Here is a 19213-nt window from a genome sequence, read left to right as displayed (position 1 = left end):
AGCTACATATAGTCACATGTTCCTTTGCGACTCATCACGAACTCATCCTAGACTTATCGCATTTTTGCAGTGTGCAACGTGAAGAATCGTTAATACGTTGGCTAACTTCTCGATAGGCCAGGCGTCTCTTCAAGCTCTTGATTCAGCAGCGATGATGCGAAACTTTTCCATGAATCTGGAGTCACTTTCACTCATGCGTCAGGGATGGGTTTAGGTTGAACACGTAATGTTGCAGATGCAATCTTAATACTGCGCAGCGGCCCAGATCAAGGCCGAAGTATAGATAACTTCTTTTTGAAAGCCTCTCACAACGCAAGTGATTCACGCTTTTGAGCTTCTTTAATACTTCAATTCAACGGGTTGAATGGTTTGAGATATGCGAACCCTGCATTGGCGTTAGTTAGCTTAATAATGAACTATTGGACGTTTCGATATTAGACTAACTGGTTTTTTGTTTGTTCTTTTGAAAAAGCAGCGGCGTCCATCGTGGTGTAATAGTAGTGTGCTCCGCCTACCACACCGAAGATACTGGATTCACACGCCGGACAAAAGCTACATCAAAGTTTTAGAAACAAGTTTTTTTCAATTAGAAGAGCGGAGTTGTCAGTGTCCTAGCGAATTTCTGCCATGAAAAGCTCTTAGTGAAAACTCATGTGCCTTGCAGATGCCGTTCGGGGTCGGCATAAAACATGTAGGTCCGTCCCGCTAATTTATAGGAAACATTTGAAAGAGAAAGGTTATCGCGGCTTACATTAACTATTTTTATTTTTTCCTAAAAAATCAATAGATCAATCCCCTTGACCCATATCGAGAAAGTGATGTCCAAACAATTTGAATTGCCTTATTCCAATCATCAACAAATTTCTCATCCCTACTGCTTCTGTAATTTAGACTTGTTGGTAAACGTCATTGGCATTCTATGATGAAATTTCGCTCTTTCATAAACGTGAAGCTAGCGAAACATCCTCGGCGGATCAAAAAGTAAATAGGTCAGTATTTTGTTGCAAATTATTCGCTAATTAGCAGCGAAGAGAAACATTTTGTCTCGTTTTCTAAGATCTTTTTGGGGTGCTGCGCTAAGCTCACGTAAAGTTTGCGAAGCACGCTCGTGAAATGTCACATTACGCTGATCGAAATTCGACTTGGCTGGTGATTTGTCGTTTTTAGTCTCTACTTATCTGCGAAAAGAAAAATTTGTGTCACACTTTTTTAAGTGCTTGTCTTTGGGTGCTTCGTGAACTTCGAGCACCTCAAGAGAGCACTTAGGAAAATAAGTAGGTCATACCAACTCAGCTTACGTTTGTTGCCATTTTTATATTGAGGCATTTTGAGAGCAGAGCAGCGGTGGTGCTCGTTTCACTTAGTGCATAGCTAGTTTGTTGGCTGTCTTAATAGTTCAGCTTTCAAGGAAAACCAAATTCTTACCCTGACCTCTTAATTTATTGCAATTAAAATTTGAATGTAAACCAACATACTTACTTTGTTGTAAAACTTGATTACAACTTTTCGCAATTCATTAATACCTGCCATAAATACAAAACACTTTCCATGACGAAGGATATACGCGCTTATAAATACATCCGGTACCAATATCCTCATGGCTCCAGGACGCAAACTAAGTAAATACTCATTATTACAAGTTGCAATGGCTCATAAATAAATATGTTCAAGTGTTGAAATGGGGTTGTGAGTCAAACATTATCAGCTTTCCCCGCGCTACAATTACAATATGAATAATGAGTTTTATTTGGAATAGCATTCTGGATACAGCAAACTCTGAACTCGAAGCAACAAACTGCCAAACTAAAACCACAACAACAAATTCAAAAGAATTTCAGAATTCGTTCAGACTTTGTTTTTCAATTTTTTTTGTGGTGGGGAAGTTCAAGTGGGAGCACACATTGTGATGATAGGATGAAGAATTCAAAAATTAAACAAACAAGTAAGGAAGGTTAAGTTCGGGTGTAACCGAACATTACATACTCAGTTGAGAGCTATGGTGACAACATAAGGGAAAATAACCATGTAGGAAAATGAACCGAGGGAAACCCTGGAATGTGTATCAAATGAAAGGCGTTAAAGAGTATTTTATGAGGGAGTGGGCCATAGTTCTATAGGTGGATGCCATTTAGGGATATAGCCATAAAGGTGGATCAGGGTTGACTCTAGAATGCGTTTGTACGATATGGGTTTCAAATGAAAGGTGTTAATGAGTATTTTAAAAGGGAGTAATCCTTAGTTCCATAGGTGGACGCCATTTCGAGATATCGCCACAAAGGTGGACCAGGGGTGACCCTAGAATTTGTTTGTACAATATGGGTATCAAAAAAAGGTGTTAATGAGTATTTTAAAAGGGAGTAATCCTTAGTTCCATAGGTGGACGCCGTTTCGAGATATCGCCATAAGGTGGACCAGGGGTGACCCTAGAATTTGTTTGTACAATATGGGCATCAAACGAAAGGTGTTAATGAGTATTTTAAAAGGGAGTGGGCTTTAGTTCTATAGGTGGACGCCGTTTCGAAATATCGCCCTAAAGGTGGACCAGGGGTGACTCTAGAATATGTTTGTACGATATGGGTATCAAATTAAAGGTATTAATAAGGGTTTTAAAAGGGAGTGGTGGTTGTTGTATAGGTGGTCGCCTTTTCGAGATATCGCCATAAAGGTGGACCAGGGGTGACTATAGAACGCGTTTGCACGATATGGGTATCAAATGAAAGGTGCTAATGAGTATTTTAAAAGGGAGTAATCCTTAATTCCATAGGTGGACGCGGTTTCGATATATCGCCATAAAGGCGGACCAGGGGTAACCCTAGAATTTGTTTGTACAATATGGGTATCAAAAGAAAGGTGTTAATGAGTATTTTAAAAGGGAGTGGGCCTTCGTTCTATAGGTGTTCGCCTTTTCGAGATATCGCCATAAAGGTGGACCAGGGGTGACTTTAGAATATGTTTTTACGATATGGGTATCAAATGAAAGGTGTTAATGAGTATTTTAAAAGGGCGTGGGGCTTAGTTCTATAGGTGGACGCCTTTTCGAGATATCGCCATAAAGGTGGACCAGGGGTGACTCTAGAATGAGTTTGTACGATATGGGTATCAAATTAAAGGTATTAATGAGAGTTTTAAAAGGGAGTGGTGTGAAGGCGTTTTCCAGATATCGACCAAAATGTGGACCAGGGTGACCCAGAACATCATCTGTTGGATACAGCTAATTTATTTATATATGTAATACCTGTCAAGATTTTAAGTTTTTTTTATTTCGCCCTGCAGAACTTTTTCATTTTCTTCTACTTAATATGGTAGGTGTCACAACCATTTTATAAAGTTTTTTCTAAAGTTATATTTCGCGTCAATAAAACAATCCAATTACCTTACCATGTTTCATGCTTTTTTTCGTATTTGGTATAGAATTATGGCATTTTTTCATTTTTCGTAATTTTCGATATCGAAAAAGTGGGCGTGGTCATAGTCGGATTTCGTTCATTTTTCATACCAAGATAAAGTGAGTTCAAGTAAGCACGTGAACTAAGTTCATTAAAGATATGTCGATTTTTGCCCAAGTTATCGTGTTAACGGCCATGCGGAAGGGCAGACGGACGCCTGTGTATAAAAACTGGGCGTGTCATCAACCGATTTCGCCCATTTTCACAGAAAACAGTTAATGTCATAAAATCTATGCCCCTACCAAATTTCAAAAGGATTGGTTAATTTTTGTTCGACTTATGGCGTTAAAAGTATCCTAGACAAATTAAATGAAAAAGGGCGGAGCCACGCCCATTTTGAAATTTTCTTTTATTTTTGTATTTTGTTGCACCATATCATTACTGGAGTTGAATGTTGACATAATTTACTTATATACTGTAAAGATATTAAATTTTTTGTTAAAATTTTACTTTAAAAAAATTTTTTTTTTAAAAGTGGGCGTGGTCCTTCTCCGATTTTGCTAATTTTTATTAGGCGTACATATAGTAATAGAAGTAACGTTCCTGCCAAATTTCATCAAGATATCTTCAACGACTGCCAAATTACAGCTTGCAAAACTTTTAAATTACCTTCTTTTAAAAGTGGGCGGTGCCACGCCCATTGTCCAAAATTTTACTAATTTTCTATTCTGCGTCATAAGTTCAACTCATCTACCAAGTTTTGTCGCTTTAGCTGTCTTTTGTAATGAATTCTCGCACTTTTTCGGTTTTTCGAAATTTTCGATATCGAAAAAGTGGGCGTGGTTATAGTCCGATATCGTTCATTTTAAATAGCGATCTGAGATGTGTACTCAGGTACCTGCATACCAAATTTCATCAAGATACCTCAAAATTTACTCAAGTTATCGTGTTAACGGGCGGACGGACGGACGGACGGACATGGCTCAATCATATTTTTTTTCGATCCTGATTATTTTGATATATGGAAGTCTATATCTATCTCGATTCCTTTATATATGTACAACCAACCGTTATCCAATCAAACTTAATATACTCTGTGAGCTCTGCTCAACTGAGTATAAAAATAAAAATTAACATGGAAACAAAGCAAAATAAGAAATAATTTTTTAACTCAGTATATGCATATTTTTTGTAGCCGATTTGCTCATTTACCAAAGGCAATCGTTTTCTGTCAAAAATTTTTTGATATAACAAGCGAAGTGTTTGTCGGTGCCCTTACTAAACTGACCGATATTGGCTGTTACAAAAGACCTTCCCCGAGTCATTGTGTCGTTTGAGAAGACTACCAACTACGAAAAGTTTTCAAACCGCAGCCCATCTTCCTACCGCCACTTCCACTATGGAGAGCTGTTATTCTGTAAGCTAGTCACCTCTGTCAAGACTTTCGGCCTACGCTATGCGACTTGATGTCTCGAAAAAAGGTACTCCATGAAACATAAATCATGTACTACGTGTAATTAACTGTAATTCTTGTCGGCCACCGCGGGAGCTAATATCCGAGAAAGAATTGGGGCATACGCACGTAAGCAGACTGTGAATGACTTCGCCTATTTCCTTTATCCGGGAAATAATGTCAGCTTTAAAATAAAATGGAGAATAACTCTTGCCAACAAGTGCTACTTGCTACTTCTCTCGATGAACAAAAGTCACGCTCTATAAGTCGGTGTGGAGAGAAGATAAAATGGCTCTTGGAGTATTCGAGAGAAAAGTTTTCCGAAAGATTCGTGGTTCCAAAGAAATCGCTGGCTAAGTCATGCTAAGCGCAGGGACGAAGGCGTGGGCAGTTTAAAAGCAGTTTAGAAGGCGAAGGCCTCCACTGAGTTGATATACGAGGAACACTTGATCTCCCTTGGTGCTCTCAATCAGCTTCAATTATCGAAACACAGGAAGATCTGGCGTGACTTAATACAAAACGCCAAAAACACTTAGGCGGTTAAGCACCAAGTAGTATTGACGATGATTTTTCTTCTTGCTTTTTGTGATTAAAGATCAGGCAAAATGTATAGGAAAATTGGAAATTGATAGTTAGATGCTCTAGCTGGTTATAAAGGCTTATAATTTTGCCGCGTTATGCATGCTTGTGGCATGTGACGACTTAAGTCTACAGACCTGAAGGCTCGGAAGATCAACAGAATGGATCCCAAGATAGTAGAGATAGTCGCAAAAAGTAGCAAAGCGGAGCCGAATTAATATCTGGTAAAGTACCACTACATCCACAAAACTCCCTTAAACCTTCAGGGAGTATTTTTGCGCCTTCAACAATAACAGCAGATTTGTTAGTTAGAAGTAAGAGGCGTTATATGCATGGACTCTTCAAGTTGCAAGTCGCAATCTTTTGCAGCTTCTAGCTCCATCGTGAGCATGTATGAAAGAAGGTTTGAAAATGCAATGTTTATGTGCATCTGTTATGTAAAAATATTATTTAGGTGTCCGTGTTTTCATTTCATTTCATTTATTCGGAGAAAATACATTAGTACAGTAAGACAAATTGTCTTTTGTAGTACAACAAACATAATTCATATAATTCATTTAAATAAATAAATAAAAGATGCTAGAAAACAAGCATATCAAAACAATACTACAAAACTTTAAATTTTTAATTTTTAAATTTAAAATTTTGGTTAAATTAGATTAAGATAAGATAAAAATAAAATAAATGCCCAGTTTAAGTTTGTTGACTAGAAAAATAACTGAAAATAATATGTTTGTAGTTGCTTTGGTTTACATTATTCCTAATTGCAGCTGGGATAGAGTTCCAAATACGTACAGTGTTGACGAAAAACAGCCTTGTCGAAGCAACGAAGTTAAAGTTAGGCACAACTAGATTACTCGTCCTGGGAGACCTAGTGAATGTCAATTTCTCAAAAGGTATGCTGGTGATATTGTGACAATCAAGCGGTACAAAAAAATCACACTTCTAGCTTTTTGGTAGTCAAATATGTTACATCCTAATAGCTTGGACCTCCAAGCCGAAATATGATCAAACTTTCGTAACCCGAAAACGTAACGAGTTACATGATTAAAGGCGACCTCCACTTTGTGTGCAGAACATGAGTCCAACTTGTTATAAACGAGCTCTGAATAGTTTATTATTGGCAAAAGAAGCTGTAGGGCCAGTTTTCTTCTAATATGCGGAGGTGTGAAAGGTGAAGATTGCCTAAGATTGCGCAAAGTGGTATACACTTTACCCATGACTGTATTGATGTGGTCTTCACAAGTTAGATTAGAGTTTATAACGAAACCCAAACTTTTAATTCTAGAAACAACTTGTAAAGCCGTGTTTCCAATGTATATTGGTGAGGCAAGGGCATCAACGGACCTATTCTTCGAAATGGGCAAAAATGAACGATTTAGTTGCATTAAGGCAGAGATAATTATTATTGGCCCAGCTCTGTACTGACAATAAATCATTATTTACTTTAAGGCAGAGGTTGGCTACGTCCGTCAAACTACCAGACAAATATAATTGTATGTCGTCTGCATATGCGTGCATTTTCATGTGCTGACAAACCGAAAAGATATCGTTTACGAAAATACTGAATAACAAAGGCCCAAGAATGGAACCCTGCGGAACACCTCGGGGTAGGTGTTTGGTCCCCGAAATTCGCAACCAGTATTAACAAGTTGTGATCTTCCTGTTAAGTAACTCTCCATTACCATCAAAGCACTGTAGGCAAATCCAAAATATGTTTTAAGTTTATAAGAAAGTGACGCATGGTCAACAGAATCAAAAGCTTTAGAAAAATCTAATAGACAAAGCAGAGTTAGTTGGTTTTTATCAAAAGGTATGCGTATGTCATCAAGAATTTTAAGTAGTGCCGTTGTACAACTATGCTTGGCTCTAAAGCCCGATTGGTGTGGTGATAAGAGGTTATTTCTAGAAATGTGCAAGATTATTTGCTCTGCTAGTAGCCTTTCAAAAACTTTCGACAGCGCGTGCAATATGCTAATGGGTCGATAATCACGGACCGAGTTTGCAAGCCGTTTCTTCGGGACGGGTCCTACCATAGCACATTTCCACGATTCAGGAAACCGAGAAGTTGTGATGGAATGGTTCATGGTGTGTGTGAAGATACTCAGTATAAATGGTAGAATAATTTTTACAAATTTTATTGGTATACCATCAACCCCGATGGCATTGGATTTAACTTTAAGTAAGCACCTTACCACGTCGCATTCGGATACCGCCCTGGACTCAAAATTTTCTCCACAGTAGCGCCCATAAGCATTTAGAAAAGGTGCAGTAGGATTTACAGCGCCCGCAAGACTACTCACAAACGCATCATTAAGGGTGTCAGCATTTAGTTCGCATACATGTTTGTCCCTTCCATATACTCGCAAGCTTTTTAGATTACGCCAAAGAGTTTTTGGAGGTAGCGAAGGGTTTAGCCTTGAGGTAAAAAATCTACTTTTTTCGTTCCTTATTATCTTAGTAGCGATATTTCTGACAGCTTTATAGGCAAGCCATGCAACATTACTTTTACTCCTCCTCCACTATTGGTATGTCCTACTACGTGCTTTTATTGCCGCTTGAACTTGGCCATTAAACCACGGACACGAAACATTTCTAGGTCTACTTGAGCGAATAGGCACATGTATGTTAAAGGCATTAACGATTTTGCTGTTAAGGAACTCAAGTTTTTCATCAGCAGAAACTAGTAACCAACAATCACTCCAATTAACACAGGACAAATCAGAACACAAAGCATTATAGTCAAGTAAGCGGTAATCCCTAAAACTAAAAGTACTACCAGTATCACAGCGGTTAAATTGTATATCTAAGGAACAAAAAATAAGGTCATGGTCTGATAAAAATGGCATCTGGTAAAATTTTAAAACTATTGAAGGGTCAGAAACAATAAAATAATCCATAAGACTAGGACAACAATTAACACCAAACCTGGTTGGCACATTGTTATTGACAACACTTAGACCAGCACCAGATACATAATTTAACATACTATTACCATATGAGTCACGAACAAGCAGATTAACATAGAAGTCTCCACAAACTATTAAGCTGTCATAGTCTACAAGGTACCGAGACAACGTAGCAAATAACATATCAGGGCTGTTGGTTTTGTGGGGACTATAAACACAATATACAAAGACTTTCGTAGACAAATCGTGCACCTCGACAAACAAGTATTCAATGCTCGAATCCACCGACTTGCAAATGAGTTTCACGTTAATGTGACTCCTACAATAAACTGCTAAGCCACCTCCTTTCCTACCCACCCTATCATTTCGAAATAATTTGTAGTTATTAATATTAAAGTGCCTATCATCAAGATCCTCAAGAAGCCACGTCTCCGACACGCAAATGACATCAACGAAACAAAAATCTACTTTCTCAGCATTTAAACTTCTGGCATTAAAATGCACAATATTAAAACCATTGCTTTGCTGACATAATATGTTTATCATGGCAAGACTGCTGTCACCCGCACCACACAACTTGCTGCTAAGGGTCATAATGAGTAATGTAAACAAAAGCAAACAAATTTCCTGCTGCTCCTTGTCTTAACTTTCGTGATGAGATACTACTGGATGATTCTTTGCCTAACAATTTTCATGTGGTCTTGGTCAATCCACATCATTACTTCTAGTGTCCAGCGCCAATAGGTAGAATTCCACTTGCAGAGCTGGAAATTATCTTTTTAACTCAGATATAGCTTCTCTGCTTCCTCATGCTGTCAGCTTTTACAAAGAGAGCTTGTTGTTGTATGCAATAGTCGTAACATTGGTGCAATAGTACAGTGACATTTGACGACGGCTTGAGGTACTCTCACTGCACATTTTTTTGGGAAGTTGTTTCCTTTCTTATCAAAGCAAGTCCATGAGTGCAGCAAGTTTATCTTCAGCATTCTAATTGCTCACTGCTGCGTTCTTCTGAAGGCGCAGCTTAAAGACCTGTAAAGGAATAGAATTGTTAAGGGACTGAAAAGCTGAATCAGCTTGGCGATTAAAATTTAACGCCTGGATACGACCTCTCAAAGCATCCACCTCGGTCTCAATTTTTTCCCCAAACTGCATTTTTTCGTCCTTCAAGTTTTGACGATGTACGCGTAAGCTTTCTTTTGGTAGTGGGGTACAGAAGAATAACGCTGTTTCGAAACTTGTTCGCATTCTCATTTATATTCCTCCTAATTTTACTTTATGTTCTTTGTTAACATTCAGACTTGCGCTACCTAGTCATTTCATCCTCCTTGTTGTTTTTCTTTTTCCAACGATTATAAGCAAAGTATAAAAGTTCATGTACATTAGAATTTAGTAATTATGAAAATGTTAATGACTTCCCCTATTTGGTACTCTTTCCGGATGTGGTTGATGATGTTGCTCTTCTTGACATAAGCGCCAATCTGAGAAGTCTGTATATGAAACAATTGCATTACTCTCGTGAAAACTTTCAACTTTGGGGTCATGCCAAGTGGCTTTATTTTTAAGTTATAACTCAAAAGCGTAGACCCAAGCGCGGTGATGTAAAGTGTTGAAAATCATGTGTAGATCGGAGATTATGTCTAGGTTTTATAAACTAACACAGTTACTGTATACAAATGATGGGCATTCTGACTACTCTGCCTTCAATCGTCACATGGCTTTAAATTAGGCTTGGTCAGTGATAGCAGATGTAGAAAGTGTGGGTTGAAGAAGTTTGTGCACGTACCCTGCGCTTGCCAGGCCACGATTCCAGCTATTGGGAGTGATGAAGCTGTCATATCTAGAAGCAGTAAGGGTCATAGGTCCTAGAAAGCCTCTAGTATTTGCCAAAATGACGGAGCTATTTTCAACATAGATCCTGTTTTTCGAAAGAGTCTTTCAGGTTAGTCCGTAAACAAACTTTTGTCAACACTATGAAGTCGTTTATTTATGTGAAGTCCTCATGGACCAGCCAGCTCAACCTAAACTTTAGTTCCAATTCAACCTGTTTGCAAAGCTTATGATGTTAGTGAACTACCTCTGGGTAAATAAGAGACTGTGGCCAGCTCATTCGTCGACTGACATGTAAATGTCCTTGAGCCTTCTACATTTTAGTCTATATACACATGCACATAGTCGTATTACTTCTGCTAGTCGTTTGACTGAGTTCAAAGAGTCAGTCAGCTTACATCACACAGTACAACAACCGTTTAGCTGATTGGTTAATCTTAACATTTTCCTGAGTAAAACTTTATTCAGTAAAAACCAGTCCTCTTCACATATTTTCTCATTATAGTAAAAGCGAAGATATTAAAAACTACACTAGCAACCACTAGACCCAAACAATCCAACCAGTAAGTGTAATCTGCAGTTTTATAGGAATTACGCTCCAAGACCTCCAGACCATTTTTGACACAAAATCCTTTCAGACCACGAGGGCAATCTGTGAATGAAAACAAAATGTTGGTACAGCATTGAAACTAACATCTACTACACTTCATGTTTCACTCACCGATTTTGTCCACATTTATCCAAAACTTATAAAACAGCCCTTCGTTGACATAGTAGAACATCGATGTATACTTCACAAAAGGTATCGAGTCCACATTATAATAGGCACCACCGAGTAAACGAAATATCAAATCCAATGGACTTGCCAGCTCATAAGCTGTTCCGGTATTCTCAGCAAGAGTCGACACAAATAGACCATAGGCAGTGGCTGTAATCGCTGAGAGACTCAATACAAAATACATGCCCCAGAAGACCATGAAACCTCGCGTATAATAAGTTGTGCTATAAATCAGCGCAAACAAGAAAAACGTTTTCAAGAAAGCAAGCGGTATGTAGGATAATACAATGGCTACGTAATGAGCTGATAGGTTATAGGTGCCTTCACCGACTTCACGACGCATAATTGGCATTGCTGCGGGTATGACGTTCATTACGCTGTAAGCTACTGGAAATACTACTTCGAAAGGCAACATAAATAGCAAGCCATCTATATCCTGTATTGTAGTTTGAGTGAGAGTTTTTAATCCAGAGTACATAATAGCCAAAGTCAAAGCGGTGACCTAGCCGTGTAGAATGTGAATGAAAGTAATTGCTTGTTGCTATTATTACAAAGAATGCAACTTGATTTACATTACTTACCATAAAGACTACCCAGTGAACTACGGCCTGTTTAATATTACGACTTTCTTCTATAATAAGGCGTATTAATAGCAAATAGACTTGGTGAATCCATGAAATCTTTTTACTAGAAAAAAGATATAAACAGTAAAAGAGTAATGGTGTAATTAAAAGGTTAACTACTCAATAAATAAAAGGTAAAGTGTTCGGGAGAAAAGTTCTTCGAAAGATTTATGGACCTCTACGCGTTGGCGATGGCGAGTACCGAAGAAGATTTAACGATCAGCTGTACGAACTATACTCAGACATGAACATAGTGCAGCGAATTAAAACGCAGCGGCTGCACTGGCTAGGCAATGTTATGCGAATGAAATATGATGCTCAGGGCAGGAAAGTGTTTCTATCGGAACCCGCCTATGGAAGCAGAGGTAGTGGGCGGCCCCCACTCCGTTGGTAGGACCAGGTGGAAAACGATTTAAACTCCCTTGGTGTGACCAATTGGCGCCGGTTGGCGGAGCGAAGGAGCAACTGGCGCGCCTTGTTGGACGGTCATAACCGGATAGACGGTTAAGCGCCAATTAGTAAGTAAGTAAAGTCGATTAGGTCGAAGTGGCTGCCCGAGTGCAAACATAATAGGCCATTGACAATTAGACATGTTGTGATACCATGAAACCCATTTTCTTTCTTCTTCAAAGCATTCTGAGAACCTAATAAAGGATCAAGTCCATGATATACTCAACAAACCTGACGTGGATTATCTCGAAAGAGAGCTTCAAGAAAGCGGTGTGTAATGCCACTAAGCGCCAGGCAGTTGAAAATGCGGTGAACCCACCGTTTCCTTCTCTTCATCCTCGTTACAACTCCCGCAGCAGCAACGATAAGGCGCTCCTAACATCTCTGCACACGTACCTAGATAGTTCTCTTTGAAATGTGGAAATTTTATTCCTACTTAAGTTGTAAACACGACGAGATCTTCGAAGATGCCATTTTGGCCAGGTTTGGTTAAATGTTCAACATCACGCCGTTAGTAGCCATCTTTCGTCGGCTGGACTGTAGATATGATCTTTTACTAAAAACTTGCATGTTACAAGCGTTCTTTGTCAATAAGAGAATCTGTCTAGGGGTACCCTGCCTAGCGAGCTCATCTGCAATACAGTCCTCCTATGCCCCGGCACACATGTGAGTTGTATACGGTTGTGTTGGGCCATCTCTTGTCGGCCAACTGTTCATTCGGCCAATATGAATCGCTTGGAAGCCATGGAACATGAAACATGAGATTTATGAGATCGCTGAGGCAGCTATTGAGAGCCCCTGCAAATATAATTAATTGGAAAGGTTATCAGACAAAGAGGGGATGGAAGCCGCGTTTGATCCAACCGACCAGGAGAGCAAACCCTTGATACAAAGAAAGCAGATCGAAAGCAGCTCGCGGCCCATTGTGAGGAAAAAGAGGCTGTAAGCCGAAGGAAGAGGCAGCGATGGGCTTAAGGTGAAATTTTCTTTTTGTTTTAGGCAGAAAGAAAAGGGAAAACGAGTCCTTCTCAAAGCTGTAAGGCAAACTTAACTCGATGGCAAGATGTGGATCTCTACAGCTGGAAGACATTAAAATAAGGAAATGGCAATAGCGAGAAACTCGGTACTTTGAAAGAAGTAAGTAAGATTAGACAAATAGTGCTGGTAGGTATAAAAACGGGGAAGTGGTTGGAAAGCAATAGAGATTTGTGTATAGGGTGCAAACGGAACTAAAACTGTTACACTGTTTTCACTGAAAAGGTGAATGACATAGAAAAAATCAAGATGACACAATAAGCAACTTAAACCCTTCGATTCAGCGGAATGGTACAATGAGTTTCGGTTGATAGTGTGCAACATTAAAACGCCCTGGAGATTGCTGCAAGGAGTTGTTCTAAACCTCCAATGGCAAGGCTCAAACACACAGTTTGAGATGGTGAAGATAGCGCTGATCCCTTTGATAGAGAAAGGTTTGGGTACTGATTCCAATGTTGTGAAGTCGAAACAGATATGACACTTGGAGAAAAAGAGTTGTAGTCACATTGTAGGAAGCTGAAAATTAGACCAACCTATGACAGCAAAAGCGCCTGGGAGGACTCCTCCTCTTCCTGTAACGCTCTTGGTGATCCTTTGTTGGTTATATATACGGCACGTTCCGTAATATAGCACCATTAAGATACAAATCCAATCATATAGGGAACTATTTGTTTTGACCACGATGAGTCTCTTAAGTCATCCAACCTCAACGCCAGAGACTTGCTTGCTAAGAAAACAGAATTTACTATGTGTAGTTGAAGTTGACAATTGGGTTTGGAGGCGCTGGCAAACCCTTTAAAGGGTTGCGTTACACAATGCCCTTGAATCGCGCTAGGATGGCTCTTGTTGTTGTTGTTGTTGTAGCGATAAGGTTACTCCCCGAAGGCTTTGGGGAGTGTTATCGATGTGATGGTCCTTTGCCGGATACAGATCAGGTACGCTCCGGTAGCACAGCACCATTAAGGTGCTAGCCCGACCATCTCGGGAACGATTTATGTGGCCACATTAAATCTTCAGTCCATCCCCTCCCTTCCCACCCCAAGTTCCATGAGGAGCTGTATATTGCGCTGGCAACTTGAAGGGTTGCGCTGCACAGCCCCTTGAATCTGGTATTTTAGTCGCCTCTTACGACAGGCATACATACCGCGGGTATATTCTGACCCCCTAACCCGCTGAGGTCTAGGAGGGCTCTCGCAGATCTTGGTGAGGTGTAACTCAATACTTCTTCAGTATGTGCTACTTCAAAGTGAGGATAAAGCTTGATGGTTCCCGAGCGGGTTCATTCGGGAATATAAAATGTACTGAGTCCTCTCTGGAGACTATAGCATCTTTACATCTTTCTACTTTTTATCAACTGATGATGTTTCCAACTTCTTAACTCTGCTTCCAATTTCACGTTATTTTTAGTTACTAGGGTTGATCATTATCGTGGAATATTTCTTCTAACTCGGATTAAATATTGAACTCCTTTAAATCACTCTTCCCATTCCTAGCACTCCACTTAAGCTTCGAGCAATGTTTTTGCGACTAAGACGAGGGAGGAGAAGGCAAAGTTCGAACGCTCCTTTGTCTATAGGTCGTTATAAAATAATGGCATCTCAGTCATGCATTCTCATTAAAAACTTTTCTAATAGGATATTCCCAGGTTCGGGCAATCTGGTGGAGATATAAGCAGCTGAAATTCTGGGTAGCACATCTCAAGCCCCTCTAAATATATGCAGCTCAGAGCTCTAAAAACTAAATACTAAGTAAGTCTTACTCACAATTTCTTTATGTTGTTCAAACTATCGCCTTTATAGTAACTTGGTGACAGCCAACTTCCCGAGTAGCGACCACAGACTTCATCCTCATATTTCGATTTAATAAATGCGCCATCCTTGCGTTGCGTATGACTATCCGATATCGTTTTCAAATAAAAGTCAGCTGGGTTGCAATTTTGCGGCATCACGTAACCTAAGCTGAAACATAGTCAAAAAAAAATCAATCAAAACTCGTGATCTTAAATCACACTTTTCTAATAAACTTACTAAGTAAAAAACTGAGAAGCATGCTCTGAACTACCTTGAAAGATAATACGTCCACCGTCCATTAGTATAATGTGCGTGAAAAGCTCAAAAAGCTCTGAGCTCGGCTGATGCACTGAGCAGATAATGGCCTTCTTATGGTGTACATTGGAGTTAACGTAGCGTGAAAGCAGAGCGTCACTAGAACCAATATTTTTCGCATGCAAAGTGTCCATTTCAATACCATTTTGATATGTGCTGTTGCTATTCCCATTACTGCTTGGTAAAGTTTGTGGGTTCTTGCATAGATTACGCAGAGTTTCTATAACTCTATATGCGCTGTAACTATCAAGCCCGGTCGTAGGTTCATCACAAAATATGAAAGGTGGATTTGTGATGAGCTGAAGTAAAAGAGAAATGTAGAATTGAAAGCAAAGTTGGAGTTTGAAGGTGTGAGCTTTTGAGAGCTTTCCCGCGCAAAGAAGGAGCAATCAAATATCAGACGAAGCCTAAAGCTGAAAGGACGCAGTTCATAGAGTAAAATTAAAGCATGTAAACATAATTGCGTACTTGATACATTTATTCCAGGGATGCGCAAATCATAACACGCGTGTGTGAGATTAATTGAGCTTTCTCACATACAGCCTCATACAGACACTACAAATGCTCGTTTACACGAAGCCAAAATTCGCTTGCTCGAATAACGAAACAGCAAAAAAAACGCCCTTAATAAAAGTTGAAGAAAATGGGTCACGTAGTTTGGGTATGTTCCCTAAGGTGTCTCGGTAAACTTGGTCGCGCATAAATGAGAACGGAACTAGGCTCCTTGTTAACCTTATCTCTCCTTAGGCGCATTGATTGGGATATTAAGTGGAATACTGTAAGACGGGAAATTGCAGGGCGAAGGCATTGGGAATCCGAACGAAGTACTTGCGTTGAAGCTGGCCACCTGCCGTACATAAGAGGGACTGATTGGTACAGTTTTTAACATATATAAAAGAGGAAAGGCAAAACTCGTCGGTGGTATCTCAATGAGCCAGCTTGCCTAAGTCTGCGCCATGGAATTGCTAGGGACAGCCAGTATAACCCAACTTAACCTTACCTGTCTTAACTTCAACTCTCTACCAAAATGGGGTTAGTATTGAGTTGTCAGTTGAGAACGCGCTTGGATACTGTGAAACAGTCGTAAAGGCCAAGACTGTTATTGCTGCTGTGTTAACGGTGGGTGCGACCATTCACAAATTGTCATCAAAGCCCTCTAACGGGAGTCCAAGGCAACTAACAGCTTCCACAGATTTGCACCAAAGGGTTGTTTCTGTTAAGAGGCGCAGGTTCCACATTACACCGCATGCAGGACAGACATTACGTATGTCGGGGTTAGAGTACCCAGCCCGAAACGACCTAGAAAAGTTGTTAACCGATTCATCATGGATTACGCCGTTGGAGGCCTCCTTTGGTTATCTGGATCAAAAGACTGAGTGGGCAGGTGCCGGATCTCATCAAAGCTCTATCAGAGATGTGTCCTTATCCCTCTTCCCAAGGAGCAAACAGTTGTTTGCTAAGATGAACGGGCATATACTGTCTTTCGCTATGTAGATTATATTCAGTTCTGAGTGCAGTATCTTGGCAGGACGGCAGCTTTTTCCACAGTGTATTTTTAGGACAGGAGACCAGTAGGGAGACGGCCAGCCAATCGCTTTGTAAGTTGTTATCAGCATTTCTTTATCTTTTTCCCAAATCCTGCTGGCATGCGGCTTGAAGACTTTGTTTTATGGCTCTGTACTTTATGTACGATTTCGGGGGCATGTGTCAGTAGCGTAACGCCATGGACGTGAACAGCCAATATTGGCGTCATCTGTTCCTTCCACGCCGTAGACAGAGTGACCGTTAACTTGGTAGGCAATAGTGCCAGGTCGAGGTGAAGAAACGAAAAAACTGGGGAGAAAGTTTTTTATTTGGGAAACGGACCAGGTCTTCTTGCCATCATCGTGCAAACGTCGGCATAAAAAATGATGGGGAGGGCAGCTTCGATGTGTATAAATTTAACAAACCTTCTATGTCTTGGGAAAGTGCGCAATGGTTAACTTTGTAAAAAGCTTTTGAAAGATCAAGAGCAACAAATACCATATTATGGGGATTTGGCTGACTGAGGCAGTAATTTATCTGGGCGTTTATAGCCAGTGCTCGTTTTTACTACCCACTCTTCGTCAACTTGTCTGGAATCAATCATTCCAAGCGCTGTCGAAAATATAAAGTGGAATATCTAGATTCGGTATATCTATCCTAGTTAGTCTTGACCGGCACATTACCAGCTCTATGCTCTGCTCAAAAATACTTTTCTAGCTGGTATAAGTACTAAAATCTATACATACCTCCTCCGCCAAACTAAGCCTCTTGCGTTCCCCTCCAGAAAGGGAATGTATGCGCGTATGACTGACTTCCTGTAGGCCACAAGCGTGTAACAGTTGTGTGACACGCTGGCGTTTCTCTGCATCAGTTGTGTTACGATGCATTTTGAAGTGAGACTACGAAGATGAGAATACCACAAATAACTGTTAATATTACAACAATTGTTGCCTTACCATAAAATATAAATGTTCGTAAGCGGTGAAAGTCTGCATTTGGATTTCGTATTGTGGCAAGAAGCTCGCGATCTGCGTCATGTTTATTCTATCCATTGCAACCCCGTTCAATGTCACATCACCTGTAACTTTACCGCGCAGCCGTTGTGAGATGGCGGCAAGTAGTGTGGACTTGCCAGCGCCGCTGCAACCCAATATAGCGACCAAATCGCCAGTGTTTAGATGACCATTAGCTGTATTAGGAGATGAAAAGTTATATTGACTTAATGAAGATACGAACACATTACTCTACTTAGTTTATGATAGCCAGTTTATGGAATATGGAAAATTTCGACAAGTCAAACCTTATTCCAACATAAGATAGAACAGCTGATATAAGCTGATATCACATTGTGAGCCCCATCGGAGAGTTCAGAAATCCTTCGTTTCACAGGTTTGTCTAGCTTTTGAAATAAAGTAATCTTCAGAGATCTTATACGAAACACTAAGTAGTTAATCTTCAATAAGATGGAGCGTGTAATCCAATTCAGCAAAGTTATGTATAAGCCGCCTTTGTTTGATAATTTGAGTCATTTAAGGATCCTCAGTCTTCTTCTCATTCCAGCAGGACGTGCTCTGCAGTCTCATCCTCGCAATCACAAACCCGGCAGAGGCTACTAGACCATATATCTAGTTTGTGCATGTGGCTCTTTGGTGTACCAGTTAAAATTTTAAGGCTGTTTTTTTGGAGGCAAATCATGGCTTTATATCGCTTTGAGTTTTTTTCTCCTGTTAGTGGCTTTGCCTGCCGAAGTCCTGGTACACCTCCTTTTACCTGAGCTCTTACCTTATAGTGTGACCCTATCGGTATGATGGGCTCAGGTTCAATTACCTTTTCGGCCGCTGCGATCCTGGCCAGCCCGTCCCTTGCTCGTTTCCATCCAGCCCTCTGTGTCCTTGTACCTAATCCAAACGAATGGTGTAATTGCCTCCTAGACAGTTTAACCTCTCCACGCGCTCAAGGACTGTTAATGATTTAATCTCAACTGAAGGTATTGCCGTTAGCGCAGCCTGACTGTCGCTGAGTATAACAATTCTATCGTTTGTGTATTCCCACTGTAGATTTATCTCTGCACATTGGCTTATGGTTATAACTTCGGCTTCGAAGATGCTCGGATATACTTAACTTTTGAAACGCTTAACTTAATTAGCCTCCTCGTGTCATCCCTGGGCATTTGGATGAGTGGAATCTGCTCTTTCAGCTTCTACATATTCCGTAACTAAATAAACTTTGCCTCTTCCACCTCCGTCTTTAGCTTTGTTAACTAAAGTCCTCCTGGCTGCCTGTTCAATTATAATGTGTAGAATAGTACTTTTTGGAGCTTTCTGGCCGGCTTTCCTTTAAAATAAAACAAATGTTTACTTCTTCATCCTACGCGTTTCGACGCTGTTTGCGTCTTCCCAAGGGATTTCTATTTATAACACAAAAACCAAAGACTCTCTAAATATAAGATGGTACATTGTAGAGTTCTAAAGCTTTGTGGAAATTGTGGGACGGCTGTACGAGGAATTCACCATACCTTTTGCTATGCTGTCCGCCTCAACA

General features: G+C 40.1%; 2 protein-coding genes across 8 annotated transcripts in view; one reads left to right on the top strand and one right to left on the bottom strand.

The window, feature by feature from the left end:
• Positions 1-19213, top strand: part of spri (sprint) — a 1202745-nt gene that overhangs the window by 689488 nt on the left and 494044 nt on the right. The gene's annotated exons all lie outside the window — the stretch shown is intronic.
• LOC137249703 (protein brown-like) overlaps positions 10601-19213 on the bottom strand; it is a 77197-nt gene continuing 68584 nt past the window's right edge. For both annotated transcript variants that reach the window (XM_067781460.1, XM_067781458.1), the window contains exons 2-8: positions 17629-17861; positions 17419-17571; positions 15071-15447; positions 14807-15001; positions 11517-11622; positions 10879-11437; positions 10601-10809 (exon numbers count right to left, since the gene is read on the bottom strand). In XM_067781460.1, coding sequence (XP_067637561.1) covers positions 10622-10809; positions 10879-11437; positions 11517-11622; positions 14807-15001; positions 15071-15447; positions 17419-17571; positions 17629-17724 — 1674 coding nt within the window. In that variant the 5' untranslated portion in view covers positions 17725-17861 and the 3' untranslated portion in view covers positions 10601-10621. The remainder of the gene's footprint in view (positions 10810-10878; positions 11438-11516; positions 11623-14806; positions 15002-15070; positions 15448-17418; positions 17572-17628; positions 17862-19213) is intronic.

The sequence above is a fragment of the Eurosta solidaginis genome, chromosome 4, assembly GCF_040869045.1.
Source record: "Eurosta solidaginis isolate ZX-2024a chromosome 4, ASM4086904v1, whole genome shotgun sequence".
NCBI classification, from domain to species: Eukaryota; Metazoa; Arthropoda; class Insecta; order Diptera; family Tephritidae; genus Eurosta; species Eurosta solidaginis.
The sequence above is the reverse complement of the archived record's forward strand: the minus strand, read 5'-3'. Positions and strand labels throughout refer to the sequence as shown.